The sequence below is a fragment of the Cygnus olor genome, chromosome 5 (genome assembly GCF_009769625.2).
Source record: "Cygnus olor isolate bCygOlo1 chromosome 5, bCygOlo1.pri.v2, whole genome shotgun sequence".
Lineage (NCBI taxonomy): Eukaryota > Metazoa > Chordata > Aves > Anseriformes > Anatidae > Cygnus > Cygnus olor.
In genome coordinates, this window is record NC_049173.1 from 2,656,729 (window position 1) to 2,671,814 (window position 15,086).

Here is a 15,086-nt window from a genome sequence, read left to right on the forward strand (position 1 = left end):
GTTAAATTATTTATATTCGATTGATAAATAAAGCTGATATTTGCAGAGGTTACAATTAGCTGCTGTGTAAAGATTTCCTTCAGTTACATGAGCTATTGGTCATGTTCCTTGGCGTTTACGTAGCAAATGTTTAATATGAAGACTGAAAAACAAGCATACGTACTCGGAAATAGCTCTAGGAAACGTTAATTTCGTAAGTATAATTGTGTTTTTTTTCCTGACAGATGTTTGAAATGGCCATCTCAGGGCTCTGTTGTTAGAATAAGTGCATTTTACTTGTGCTTAGTTCTCCATATATTAAATACTCCTTTTTAACATTAAACACTGGGTATTTGGGTTGTTGATCTATTTACAATTATATATATTTGTGCTATTATTTAATTGTGTATTTGTAAAAGTAATTCATAACTATACAAATCTTGCACATTGCTAGCAATTTAATCTTTGTTTTATATTTACTGTGTTTACACGTTGTATGGGGGGAGAGATTAACAATGCTTCTGTTTAAGTTTTCCAGTGGTTTCTATTACAATAATTGTCTTCAGCCTAGTAAAGTAGTATTCGTTTGGGTTGGTATGTGTTTTCTGCCAGCTGTCTTTCTAATCTCCCAACTGTTCATGTGTTCCTTGCATATCCATAGTCAAGAGATTTCTTTCGTACCCATATTAGAAGCAACATTTTGAAATTGAGGAAAAAGGGGAGGAGGACTAGATCAGGAAGGTGTCTCATATTATGTATGAAATTCCTTATCTGTTTTGAAATATTTTGCCTCCAGTTAGCTGTGCGGTTCTAGCAAGACTTCATTAGTGTTTTTTGTTGGTTTTGGTGGTTTGGGTTTTTAAGATTGTAACCTCACTGAGACTGTCTTTGATATCTGTTTCTTTTGGTGAAAGGGTTGGCTAAAGCAACCTCATACCCTTTCTTGTTCTTAACCCCCTGATGTCCCTGTATCAGTTGTACTGGTACAGCTGTTTATATGGTCACGTAGGAAATTGGATCAGGAAAGTGATCTGAGTTAAATATAACCTTTCTTTTTTCAGAGCTATTTTTAACATGGATCAGTTCTTGAACTCATTCACTTACAGCACAAACAGTTGTAAGCATACAGCAGAACACACAGTCTGACGCAGGAATGAGCAGGAGCAGAGAAGGGGAAGGTGGTTTTGCCTGTGGCAGTGCTGATGCCAGAACAAAGGTATTTGGAAGCAGAGCCGTGACCTGCTGTTTGTTAGCACAGCTTTCAGTAAGGACAGGTTACACATGCACCATTCGCATCTGGTGATTAAGGACATAAAGAGCTTTTCCTTTAAAGGCTGCTTCCAGTTCTTTTAGGTTGGGATAAGGTCAAGCGTCAGAACTGAAAGCTGTAACAATCCTTCTACATGGTCACCAGTGCCAGAAGGTGAAGGCATCGGGTCTAAGTGCAGGTGCATCGATGAAGGGAATGAATGGAAATGACTGCTCAGGAAGTCTGGTGACATTACACCTAGCAGAGAGAAGAAAATCTGGAGCTAGGCTTTGAAGGTGGGAGACTGGGCTAGAGACCCGGGTGGAGAGCTGAGAAGAAGTAATGGGAGTGACACGGGAAGGAAACTTTGACCAGAAACTGTGGGGTGAAAGCAGTTGAGACTTCGGCAGCAAAGCTGGAGAACAGAGTTGGAGTGTCAGCACTGGGAGGCTGGGATCTGGCTGGTATATCTCCAGAAAACGAAGGTGTGGAGACAAGGTGTAAATGCTAAGCAAATCACGTGTCCTCTGTCTGTGTATCTGAGAGAGGAGGTGTAGGTCCCCGTCTTCTGCAGAAATTTGAGCTTCTAGCAAAGCAGTTTTCAACGCGGAGTAATGATGCTAAGCACAGGCTTGGCCTGGTGCTCAGCCTTGGGAGTTTGGCAGAAAGTGACTTCGGTCAGCCAGTTGCATGGCGCTTCCGACTGTGTGGCGTTAGGATTTGCACCATGGAAATCACTGCCTTGTACCGCGCGGCTAGCAAGGAGAAGGTCGGGACTGCTGATGGTGGCTGAAGAACGGAGCGCTCATTGCTGTAGCTGGCATTGTTGGAGATTTTTTTTTTGGTGCTAAATGCAGTGCAAAAGGCAGTTTAGAAGTGACGTGTGACGTAGTACCAACATCAGTGAGTATTCTGACCTTATTTCTACTGGGGTTATTTCTAACTTAACAGCATTACTGTATTCTCATTTCAGGAGTTCTTGGAGTTATTGTTAATTGTCTTTCCAGTTTTTGAGTAACTAGACTTTAGCCCTAATAAAGCTCTTTTAATATGAGATACTTCATAATGTATGCGCAGTGTTCAAGCGAAAGTACTCTTCTGCCACAGGAGCCGACTTAATAAATCAGCTATAGTTTTCTCCTTCTAGTTACGGCCAAAATATCGCAACTGTATTTTTAGCTTTAAGTGCAAAAATTATTTATACCTCTATTTTGGGTTGTTAATTTTAGCGTGTTTGGAAACAGCGTTATAACACATAACGTGTGTGCTAAATTGCAGGACAATGCACCTAATGGAAGGAGAGCTACCTACCTCCATGTCAGGAAGCTGTGGAGCAAGCATTAACGGGAAGCTGTACATTTTTGGTGGATTTGATGATAAAGGATATAGTAATCGGGTATTGTATTCTTTTGTTTTCTTTCACACATGTTGTATTTGAGTGAATAGTAACGCTGACCCTATTTTCAGAAATAAGGAGAAATTTAAGGAAATCTCTTAGTTTTGTAGACAAAGCGTACTTTAAACTGACAAAAAAAAGTTCAATTTCTGTTTTAATGTTCAACTCCATTTATTTTTCTGGGAATTTTTGTTGTATCATAGCTTCAGAACTAGGCTCAGTATGTGAAACTTCTTATTTCTAAGAATTGCCAGTGTTTTCCTAATGACTTTTTGAAAAAATTTATCATCAGCCATAATTGAAATTGATTTCGTATATCCCTTTGGTGATTACCTTTCTTAGATGGTTTAAGCAGTAATTAAAGTTAAAGTATAGCTACCGGATTTCGTGGTAACCAAAGACTGAAGTAGCAAAGTCGTAAGCACGCTATCATCTAGTGGCAGCGATGTCAGGCTTCAGACTAGAAAATAACTGAAATGGAGCTTGCCGTCACATCTGTTCAGCACTCCATTCACAAACACTGCTGATTTCTGCGTAGGCGTTCTGTTCAGGTTAGGCAGAGCTACCGGTAGTTGGGAGAAGTGAAGGAGCAGGGTATTACTACACAGGTCTGACAGAGGGAAGGCAAGGAAACTGCCTGCTGATTCTCACGTTTTAACTGTGTTTTCGTGGTGAATCGGACTCTTCCCATATGCTGCTATGTATCGTAAATTTCACTGACAGTTCCTTTTTTTTTTTAAAGAAAGAAAGTAGCGTATTCTGGGGGAGGTGGGTGGTTCTTTTTGTTGCTGAATTGTGCCAGATTCTTCAATACCGTTTATATGAGAACGTTGTATTGTTTTTTTTCTTTTAAGCTGTATTATGTTAATTTGCGAACAAGAAATGGAACCTATAGGTGGAAAAAAATCACAAATTTTAAAGGCCAACCTCCTACACACGTGACAAGCTTTCTGCTGGGTGTATAAGGACAGGTAACACATTAAGAATATTTAATATGTGTTGATTGCAGAGAGGCAGTACTATAAAGTGAGGAGTAACAGGTTTGTGATTCATGAAACTTTAATTTTTAGCTCGACTTGCTATGGGATTTTGTGCAACTTTCTTAACTTTGTACCAGAGTTTTTTCATGTGTAAGCTGAATTAATGGTAAGTATAAGGCTGCTTTGGGTGAGAGTTAGGAAATTCAGTAGAAGTTCCTGGAATGCTTTGAGACTTGAGGTAAAAACTTGTTTATGCACATATTACTTACATTTTAATTTTATGCACAACAAAAAAATCAGTATAGAAATGACACTGAATTTCTGTTGCATTATGTAACCATTAATTATTTCATGCAATAAAGTATATTTAGTATATTTTAGTATATTTTTCAAAGCATACAAATACTAACAATTACATGGACATTTCAGTGAGCATTTTTACATTATAAGAGCCAAGTCAGGCTAGTTAAGTGCTGTAAAGTTAGTGAAGATATTTAGAAAGAAAGCTTAATCAGTGTACCAAGATCACATATTTTAGGTGGCAGAGTGTAACCAGCATAACCTTTTCATTTAACAAGAGTATTGGGAGACAAGTATGCACCTTTGCAGAAGTATACCTTAAAAATTCACAAGGTGTGAGTTTGCAAATCAGGATGTCTTGGTGTGTTGCACGATGCTTTCAGTAACTCTGTTTCCCCAGGAGTGTGTCTGGAATGACCTGCACCATGCCATCATTTCCTAAATGCCTTCTCCCGAGATCACTAACAGCTATACCAAATATCCTCAAATGTTGAAGTTAAACAAAACTGTAGGAACCATTACTTACGGATGGCCATTTCATGGGTGGAATATTAGGCTGGGAGGTGTGTAACGATACTTGCAATGCAATGTGTTCTGTAGCACTTAGTTGAAAGAATCTCTTTATAAGCTTACAAGAAAGCAAGAGAAAGAGAGATTTTGTGAGTCATAGCCAGTGAGCTGACCTTGGGAACATTTGTTGAAGAAAGATGAATACAGAAGGCTAACAAATATTGTAGAAGCATAGGGATGTCACTGTCTTGTGTGTAATGCATCATTTTTGAATCATGTCTGAAAATGACTGTGGTGAGCTTGGGGATGGAGGAATATAGAACAATAGCTTTGAGGTATCTTGAAGATTCCCCTTACTTATGAGGATTTCTGTCAGGCACATTGAGGAGTGTGACAGTACTACCTTCATGTTGGTAAGGTTTTCTGTATGATTAGATGCAATATGAAATAATCTGTTTGTATTATAGTACAGTAGGTAAAGCAATATTTGAGGCATTATTACAGTTTATTAATTTGAATTTATTCTAAAAACAGCTAACAACTTTTTTTTTTGTTGGTGTTTAGGCTAATATATTTGGTGGCTATGGCTGTAGGAAGCATAATGGCTGAGTGATTTGTTTTGATGTCCACGATGCGTTTTGGGTAAGAGATTTGCTACAATTCAGAGTGTTTTGTCCTTTCTTGTCAAGCATGTCTTTTATACTATGCCTCAGTAGGTACGAAGATCTGTCTGAGTTTCTTTTATTTGTAGAATCATGAGAGATGTAACTTGAGTCTTCTGCTTTGATTTGGAATTTCAGGTGCTGCATATTGCTGGGAGGTGTTGGGTGTTCAGTGTATTCGAAGTGCTAGACTTTGAATGCAATGAAACAAAATGCTGTCAGAGGAAAAACAAAGGCAGTATTTTAAATCTGAAGACCCTTTTTTAAACACGGAGCTCCCAGAAGATTTTAGAACTGCTTTTCTTGAAGTAACAGAAGGGAACTTACAGCTTCACAACTCTAACGGACAAGCACTCTCGGTTAATTTCCTTAATTTGTTAACCAAAGTAAATGCCATATGCTTTCAGATGCCTGGATTAGCTAGTTTCCTATAATGAATTCTTACTAGAAAGAAGGAGGCTGATTAGAGCGTCTGTTCACGCAAATTAATAGATACGCATTCAAGGGAGTCCAGACCCTTAACATCAAGTGTTAAATATTGACTTACAAGAAATGTATTACCTTGTACAATCTAAGCATTTAATTCTTAGTATGTTGTGGCATGATATAGGCTTTGCCTACTCAAGTGACTGATTTTGGAGCCCAAAGCCCATTTTCAAAAGTGTCATCATCCCTCCCCATCACTCCTGAATGCAGCTGACCTCCAACTAGACCTGAGTTGCTCTATCGCTTTGAAAATGTTAGCATGTTTCTTTTAATAAAATTCTGTATTTTAGTTTATTTTCTGTTTTGATAGATCACTTCTAGGTTTGTACCCTTTAACAAGCACAGAAGGTGTTAAAATAATATTTCCAATTTTTTAACTCCTCTTTCAGGAAGGACAGATATTCTGGGGATGGCATAATGATGTTCACGTTTTTGATACAAACACACAAACTTGGTCTCAACCAGCAATTCGAGTGAGTGTTCCTTAAGTCTTATTTTTTGAGACAATTGTGACCTTACTGCATTTTGAATAGTTACTGAGCTCTAGAAATTCGTGTTGGGTCAAGGAATTTGAATATGCTTACTTTTTTTGGCTTCTAACATTGCACAGGAGGACACTCGATGCATCTGAAATGTGGAGAATTCAAGAATGATGTCATGACTTTTTTTCTCTACAGGATGTAGACTGGTGTTTGTTCTATAATGTGGTTATGAGGTAAAAAATAAAGTAAGCTTCAGAGAGGTATTTGAAATCTGGATAGATCAGAAGGTGATACAGCATTCTGTATCTAGGTCAGGCTTTGTATTTAGGTTTTAAAACACATGTTGGGAGTATGAAGTTCCCATCAGCTCTCTGTTAGTGGGAAGCCAAGGCACTGGCATGCTCCACAAAACCATTCAGCGTGACTCCCAGAGCGCTGCTGAGGAGCAGGGTGAGGAGGCGTTTCAGCAGCTCCTCACAAAGCCCCCGTGGGCCCTGCCGAATGTGTTCTGCAGGCTGGTCAGGTATCCCTGTGGGCCTTGCCAGGGTGCTGGGTCAGGAAGAATGTCTTGGCTGGAGCATGGCCATTGACCCGTGGCACGTCTCACCTAGCAAAGGCCTCCTGGAGCTAAGCGAAGGTCTGTGGGCAGCGTGTGGTACAAACGGACGCGTGGTTTTAATGGTGCCAAGCTGAAGTTAACCAGTGCCGTCCACCTGTTTTGATACGAAGCTATTTGGTTGACGGCAGCTGTGTATGTTAATCTGCAACATTGATGAGCTATCACAGGTAACTGGGAGTTAACCAGATGAGAGATTACTTGTGGATTACCTCCTCCCTTCCCACCTCTCTCCTTCATAAAGCTGATAGCTCAGAGTGAATGATGGCGTATCAAGCTGAAAGAGCAATAGCGGTCTTGAACCCTAGTCTCTCTTGGTTCACCATTCAGTTCTCACAGACTATAAAAAAACAAAAGGCAAAGAGAGAAAAAAACTTTCTATATTGTTAGTTTAGGCCTTCAGTCTTTATTTGTGAAGTAAAGATGTATGTTTATTATGATGTATGTTTAATATGCTCATTATTTGCATGTTGTGTATATGCAGTTGCTGTATTCCCTTCAAGGGCTAATGTTGAAAAATCTTTTAAACAAGTATCTCCTAGTCATGCAATCTTGTTAGAATAAACAGACCAGATATTACTCAGCAATACATTACTTTAATAGTCTTCCAAAGGAACGTGTGTACTCAGTTTCCCAGTAAAATAGCAATGCACACGTCTTTATGTACTGACATTAAACGTGTTAGTGTAGTATAGAGCTTCATAAAATCTTGGGGAGCTTCTTACAGAAGAACTCAGTAGAGCTGTATTGCAATGAGATCTGACACTGTTTTATGCTGTTTATAGGCTGTTTTAAAACTCCTACAAAATTAAATGCAAAGAACGAAAATTGCTATTGAAAAGTAAAAGCCAGTTTTGCTAGCTTTATTTCTGACTTACCCAGGGAAGATTTTTCGCATGTGGCTGTTGCGTGTTGCATCACAATTTAAGATCTGATTTCCAGAGATTTTTAGTACCGGTTCCTGACAGTTTGTGCTTTGGAGAAATAAAGCGCACAGGACATATCAACAATAACTGATGTGTTATTTTAATTTTATGCTTAGGAATTAAAGATAAATTAATCAAATTTCACTTGAATAAAGCCTCGATGTCTTAGACCAAGAGGGAATACATTAAACATTAGCAACTGAGGAAACTCGATTAAAGATTCCTTAGCAATTATGTGTATCTTCTAATGTCTGTGGAGTTTTGGACGTGACTGTAAATTATTTCCTTTTAAAACTGTAGATCTGTCAGCATACTTATGCATGTTGGCCTTAACTTTGCAGTCTCTATGTTACTGATGTGCCATTAAGTCCTTGGCTGACACTTTGATGATGTTCTGAAATATCATTTATTGGTTCTTTCAGGGTGGAGATCCGCCTCAGCCTCGAGCAGCTCATACATGTGCAGTGCTGGGAAATAAAGGTTACATCTTCGGAGGACGAGTGCTGGTTAGTGTTTGATTAAAACATTTATAGGTAGTAGTTTTGTAGGTGTTATTTTTGTTTGGTTTTGTTTTGCTTTTCTAACAGCAAATTATTTTTGCAGTAGAAGAAAATCCAAAGTGTTTTTGGCCTAACTGGTATGTTTAGTAGTGGTGAATCCAGGATGCTTTCTTTCATTCCTCTGTACCTTAGAAAAAGAATTCTGTCTTTCTGTCTCTAGTATTTATGATGAAGCATACACTGTCCCCAAAAGGGAAAAACAGATGAGTGGTAAATTTACATGTTTATAAATCAACAAAAATGGTTGACCTGTGTGTAACATCTGTAGGAGATGCTTCTTTGAGAGTGGAGCAAAAGCAAGCCCGATGATAGATCAGGTTTTTATAAATGGTGAGATGCTAGCACCCTGTGCTTAGTACAGCTTTGCAGGTTTATAGATCACTGAATGAAATGGTAGCAAGAAGTAAATACAAATAGGATTTTAGCTTCTGCTTTGTTTCTTTTTTTGCCTAAAGAAAGGGGAAATGTGTAAGAACAGTCATTTCTCACATACACGCTTCTCACCTCCTGATTTTTACCTTCTGGGAAAGTGGAGCTTAGAATAGCAGGTTTGATACAGTATTTTAGATTTATAATTGCAACGTGTGGTCCCAAAAGGTAGGAAACAGCAGACTTCAGTTGGCTTTATAATGTAAACTTTTGTCATTTTTTGCAAAGAAGTATTTGAAATACACTCCTGTGGAAGAGCAGCATGTGGTTATAATGTCTGGATACAAAGCCAGCGTCTCCGTACGTTGGGGCTGGTACGGGGAGCTGCAGCATGTTACCTGGCTACTGCAGCCACTCGTCACTTCAGTCCCGTTAAGCCTCTCCTCTGCTCTCTGAATGCCAGTTTCACGGTCTCAGTCTTTACCTTCAGCATGTTCTGTGACCTTGATAAAGAATATGTGAAGCGTACTGTCGAGATCGCTCTTGACAGCTCTTTTCTGTGCATCTCATATAGGCTGTTGACCACAAGAGTAAGGCTTGCGAGTACTTCCCTGATAACTGATTCAGGACTGTACCATTTAGTACGCCATTGGAGGATCTTAAATCTGTTGCCCTGTAGGTAATCATCAAGGGCATAAGATAGTCATCATATGTAATCATTGCATATTTAAAGCAAGAATAGATTCTTGCTATGTAATCTTAACTCTTTATTTATTTAACTTTTCTAGCTCTTTTTAACCTAAAAAGGAAAAAGAAAAAGTCATAGGTGTCACCTTATGTCTGTACCTTATGTCTGTACCTTATGTCTGTACCTAGCAAACTCCAAGTCATCACTGGAAACTTGGGAGATACCAAAACCTCATCATTCAGTTTTTATAGCATTGGTTAGAGGAAGTTTTATCCTTGTTCTTCTGTGCTGAAGCATTAAATAAATGTAAGAATTTAAACCTGAGGCAGCAATCCAATATAAAATAAATAAATATATATATATACACCTACTTGTGTCTGAAAATAAGACTAGTAGTAGGTAATCTAAACTAGAGCAGGCTCCACCCATCAGCTGTAAATTTTTTTTTCTGGTATAGTTTTGTTATGGGGTGGAAAACATGCCAACTCTTTTTAGAAGTGTTGCAAAACCATAGGTAAGATAATATTTTTGTATGACTTCGTATGAGCTGGAATTTATGAGGAATGCAAGAAGCAGATTCTATAAGGCAAGTAAAAAAAAACCCTTCTAATGTAAGTTACTGCGTACTCTTCCATATTTTTAAAAATTGTTATGGTTTTAGCCTTTTATTTTTTTTACCTACAACTGATTTGTAGCCTTTAATCATATCCTGCTAACCGATGAGACTTTGATTTCTACTACTACTGCTATGAAATAACACTGAAGACGCTTTTGAAAGCACTCAGTGCTCTATTTCTGTAGCTTTCTTATATGAAAAAGGAGTTAACTGTTGGTTGGAAATGTCCTACAACGAACATACACCAACTTCATCTTAGAATCTGCCATAACCTAAACCTTGTATGCTTAAGGTATTATGCTTTTTTCTGTACCCAAGTTCCCCGTTTTTTAAGCTCTACTACAAAAGCTCTACAGCGGTGCAGCCTTCTTCTCAGGGAAAGTCTACAGTTCTGTTACAAAATGGCTTACTCCTGCTTGCTCAGACAGAAACCAGACGCACAGATCGAGGCAGGTTGAGAATGCGCACACAAGCAAATACCCAGCCAGTTACTCAGTTTGAATTGCTTCCCACAGCTGCAGGAAAAGTTTTTGCCTAAGTAAAGTTTTACCTTTTCAGAGCGTTCAGAGAAGAAAGCCACCAAATTTGCTCCTGTTTATCCTTACCAGTCTGCACCGTGTCACGTTGCCCTTGGTACAGGCTCACAACCTCGGATTGTTGCTAAAGCCCCACCTCAGGCTGCGACAATTGCACACGGTAGCTTCCAGAGCTGTAGGTTTGGACAAACATATTTGCAAACAACTAAGGAGATAAATGGATAGTGGAAAAGACTGAAAAAGAATCTGGTCTTAATCAAATCCTGTGTGTCAGGGTGAGCCACGCTGGGCTAAGCGAGCTCTGTGCTTGTGCTATAGACGTGCTGTTTGGTGGCTGCTGTGTAAATGAACTCTTGCTAACCACAGCTGACCCAAATCCTGCCTCTCATTTAGCAAGCCCACAGATGTGAGAGGGAGAGAAACCAAACGTGAAGAACTAAATGTGCAGCTCAGGACCTCCTGGCCTACCATTTATTTCTGAACGCTTCCTCAGCCTTCAAAGCCCGCTGGCTTGCTGTGAGCAGGGGCTGTCTGTGTGGTGCAGACGTCTTCACGCCACAACAGAACAGCACTGAATGTTGTGTCCAACCGGTCAGGGTTGCTGCATGGTGCCTGTTGCAATTGAACCGCTTTGTAACCCAAGCCATGATTCCCATGCAGCCTCTGCTACCTGCACGTGAAATTATTAGGAAAACCGGAGCTCACCTGTGATTCCTCCGCTGTGCTGTTGCATGATTAGATGTGCCCTAAGAGGACGTGCCCTCTGCCTTCTAGTTAATCATGTCTATTTGACAACAGGATTCAGAAATACAAGAAGGCTCTGAGCTGAAAAGGTTTTTCTCTTCCTCAGGTAGCGTCTGCTTCCTTAATAACCACTTGCTAAATTTCAGTGAAACCACTTGGGAACAATATGAGAGAAGAGTGAAATTTTGGAAAGCTGTATTTAGCTTCGTAGAAGAGCAGCAAGTGTAGTTTTCACCTTAGTGATACTCAGTTATTGATTCACTTTCTATCCTAGAAAAAAAAGGAAGGAGAGTTACAGAGGTTAGGGAGCATTCAGTGGGGCCTGAGGAGTTAATGTAAGTCATGAAGCAGGAAGGAAAGCTAAAGACATCAGAAAGGGATTGCATTTCCTGACAACGAGAGTAATTCCTCCCCAGAGGATGAAGTCTTGCTTTTCTCCACAAATTAAGGAGCAAATACGGGGTTGCTCTGCTCCTCCTTCTCCTTCTAGTTCACCATAATACAAATCTTCCCAGGGAAAAGGCTCTACAAGGAACCAGAAAGGGCCAGGAAGTGTCATGAGGCTTCTCCTATTCATCTTTCTGGGAGGAAAGGGCACCTTTTTCCAAAGTTGGAGCTAGAGCTGGTAAAAGAAGATGATGATGATGATGATGATGATCAAAATCAATTGTACCAGGAATCATTTGAAAACAGGCTCAGAAGTGTTATGTGGACTCTGTTCCTCCAGGTAAGCCCCTGACAAACAGAAATGGGAGAAAGTGGGAAGGAAGGAAAGTTAGTCCAAAAGTTGATGCAAGTCTCATGTTTAAGTGGAAAGCTTTCATGTAAAGAATGATGAAGTAATAACACAAAGTCTTTTCGGCAGCTCTTCACGCATCTGATGCTTTAATGTATGCATGTTTATATTTCTTTTTATCCTTCCTGTCACTGAAGATAAGAAGATAGATTGAACTGCAGTCCTTTGACAAAGATTTGAGTTGTAATAGCTGTTTGATTGTAAATCTGAGACTGGAGAGCTGCGCAGAGCAGTGATCTGTAAATATGTCACCCGTAATGCCTTTGTCACGCTAGAAAGCTGGTCTCGAGACAAAGCAGATCCTGGTTAATGTTTGCTGGGCTGCAAATAAATGCACATGCCATAGATAAGAAAGATGTCTAAGGAGTCCTTGTGGCTCAAACGGAAATGCAAACCCTCTTACAAGGCTTAGTGCTTTCAAGCCAGCTAAGAATCAATGTAGGATCATCAGCTAAATTATTAAATATAGTAGGTAGCGTTTATGGTTCCAGGAGAAACTGCAAGCAAATTGTGCGTGTGGCAAGTGATGATAACCTGACCGGGCGCTTTACAGCTTCCCAAATAAGGGCTGGGTAGAAAGGCATTTTCATTTGTTAAAGCGATGTTAGAGGACTGAACCTGAGGCAGAAATGTCTAACTGATGCTGAGTTGTGAATTCAAAATGAGGTTGGTGTAATTTCTCATCTGTCAGTCTGTTGAAATATTAGCACGTAAAGATGATAACACATTGATTTCCCAGGGACCAAGGAACTGAAAACTACTCCATCTTCTGCCTAATGCCTAGCTTTGTAAAGAGAGGAAAGTCAGCTAGGAGGTCTTGAACAGCATCTTCTTGAAACCCTGATTTCCAAAGTAACAGCAACTTCTTTCCTCCCTGTCTTTAATCATTGTCCTCTGTATTGAAGTGTGTTACTCCGAGATGATGAAACGTTTGCGGTTCTGGGGGCCAGGATGTTGTTTATTTTTCCCACCCTATCCCCAAGTGTCTGGCTGTGTACAGGTGCAGCAGAAGATACTCAGTAACCGCATTTTGCTTTCTGCATGTATGATTTGTTCCTCGTTTCCTTCAAAGCAACCTGAAGGAGCAGGGAACTGAATAGACTTGTCATGGAAGGCAGATCAATCCACTAGCTGTCAGTTGGACCGTATTTTATTGTTACATTCACCCTCTTTACGGGAGTAAAGTTTCTCAGGCAATGCACAAAAGCACTCACGTTCTGCTTTTCTTCAGCCTACTGCCGTCTCTGAAGGCATTTCTCAAAATGCCAGTTAACATCATCTTCCCTAGGACAGAAACGGGCTAGCACATATGTGATCAGAGGAGGCCACAGCTACCCTGAAATCCTTGCTGTTCCCTGAAATACACCGAGAGACTTTCCACAGCTCAGCTTTGGAAGTCTCTCAAACTCACTAACTGGCTGAGTTCTCAGGGACAAAGCTACTCCTATTCTGACTTAAATGACAAGTCTAGTTTCTGCCTCAAAGGATCTGCAAGCTGGAGAAAGGCTTATTCTAATAGATCTATGGACTACCCTAGGAGAAAAGAAATTGTAAGGTAAGGCAAGCTATATTTCCCTACTTCTCAGATACTGTTTAGTAGTACCTAGAGGAATCACAAATACCAGCCAAGCATATTGCAAGCCGTTGAAAGTATTGCTACCATCTAAAGCAAATAAATTTTCATATATTCTCTCCCCCTGCCATGTTTCCAAGGCAATTACTTTCTTCACCTCAAAACACAGGCACATATGCAAGTGTATTGATTTCCCATTCTTCTTACCGATATATTTTATGATTTCTATGGCAAATGCTAAAGGGTCATGGAACCTTAATGTTGCTAGTATTAACTTCCCAAAAGGGCTTGCCATTCAGAAAAGACAGATGTAATGAACTTCTTGAGGAATGTCACGTACTGAGTACACTATTTATTAACATATTCCAAGAAATTAGTGAGCAGGCAGCCAGGAGGATGCAGAGTTATGATCAGAACGCAAATAAAAATGAGAGAAACTACGTGTAGAGTATTGAAATGAGCAATTCTGCGATTACCTACTGCAGGTTTTGTGGATCGAAATTCAGTACGTTTCCAGGAACCGAATATCACAGTTCTTCACTATTAAACTACTATAAAAGAGTAGAACTGGCCCCATAGTGCCATCGTATTACTAGGAATATTTCTGACAGGTTATTTTCAGTCGCCTGTTTTCTTTGTTGCTTTTTTTTTTCATGTGCTGCATAGTACAGAGTTGTTTTAAGGCATATGGGTACATTTTTCGTTAAATTATTTTTACTTAAATACTCTGTGCTATGAAGACCTCACTTAAATACTTTGCTCTTTGTTTGCTTAATATAACACAACTGGGATTTTATTTTTTATTTTTAGCAAACTAGAATGAACGATTTGCACTGCCTGAATTTAGACACGTGGACTTGGTCTGGAAGGTAGGTTGCCCTCTCTAATGCCTAAAGTTGAATGTAGCAGATTGAAACATGCTGTTAAATAGTTCCAATTTTAATTTTGTATTTTTCCAAGAGAGAATGGGAGTTTGGGGACTTCAACAGCTGTTACACTGTGATTTCGATTGAATTTAATTTGATAGGGGTTACTATGCTTTTTCTGTTCTGCACCAAAGCATTGTTAATGCTATTTTAAGCACAGCATGTAGTGATTTAACATGCTCATTTCCAAGACTGGTACATTTATCCGTATGGAATTTTAGGTCTAATGTCTTTCTGAATACTTTTTTTTTTTTTTTTTTACACATATCTGATTGCTCACTGTGGTCCAGATTGAGAAAGTTTTTTTTTTTCGCCTCTTAAGCATCTTTATTTAGGTAAAATAAATCACCTAAATATTTCAATTTTAAACTAAATCAGGTGTTAGTGTACTTTTTCAGGTTTGCTTGTATACATTTATGGTAACGCTCACTACACGTATAGAGTCAGTGCCTGTATTGTTAGCTGATAGACAAAGCAGAAGATGAGCAGAAACCAGTGGGTGATGACCGCTGTTCTGTTCCTGTCCTCAAGGTAACCTAGCAGTAATTTCACAAAAGACGCTGAAATACAACTTCCATGAGTGTGTGTCAGTACTGATCCTGCCCCAGAGCTTCACACACCTCTGTTGGGCATCTTTCTTACCAGTGACTTGCTGATGGGTTGTGCACCGAGCGTGTTTCTCTGCCCTGAAC

At 39.5% G+C, this 15,086-nt stretch overlaps 1 protein-coding gene across 1 annotated transcript in view; it reads left to right on the plus strand.

Annotated features, from left to right (window-relative positions):
* Positions 1 to 15,086, plus strand: part of KLHDC1 (kelch domain containing 1) — a 30,467-nt gene that overhangs the window by 5,103 nt on the left and 10,278 nt on the right. The window contains 8 exon segments of the mRNA XM_040558896.1: positions 2,507 to 2,624; positions 3,479 to 3,573; positions 3,575 to 3,595; positions 3,782 to 3,791; positions 4,979 to 5,056; positions 5,952 to 6,035; positions 8,009 to 8,092; positions 14,279 to 14,337. Coding sequence (XP_040414830.1) covers positions 2,507 to 2,624; positions 3,479 to 3,573; positions 3,575 to 3,595; positions 3,782 to 3,791; positions 4,979 to 5,056; positions 5,952 to 6,035; positions 8,009 to 8,092; positions 14,279 to 14,337 — 549 coding nt within the window.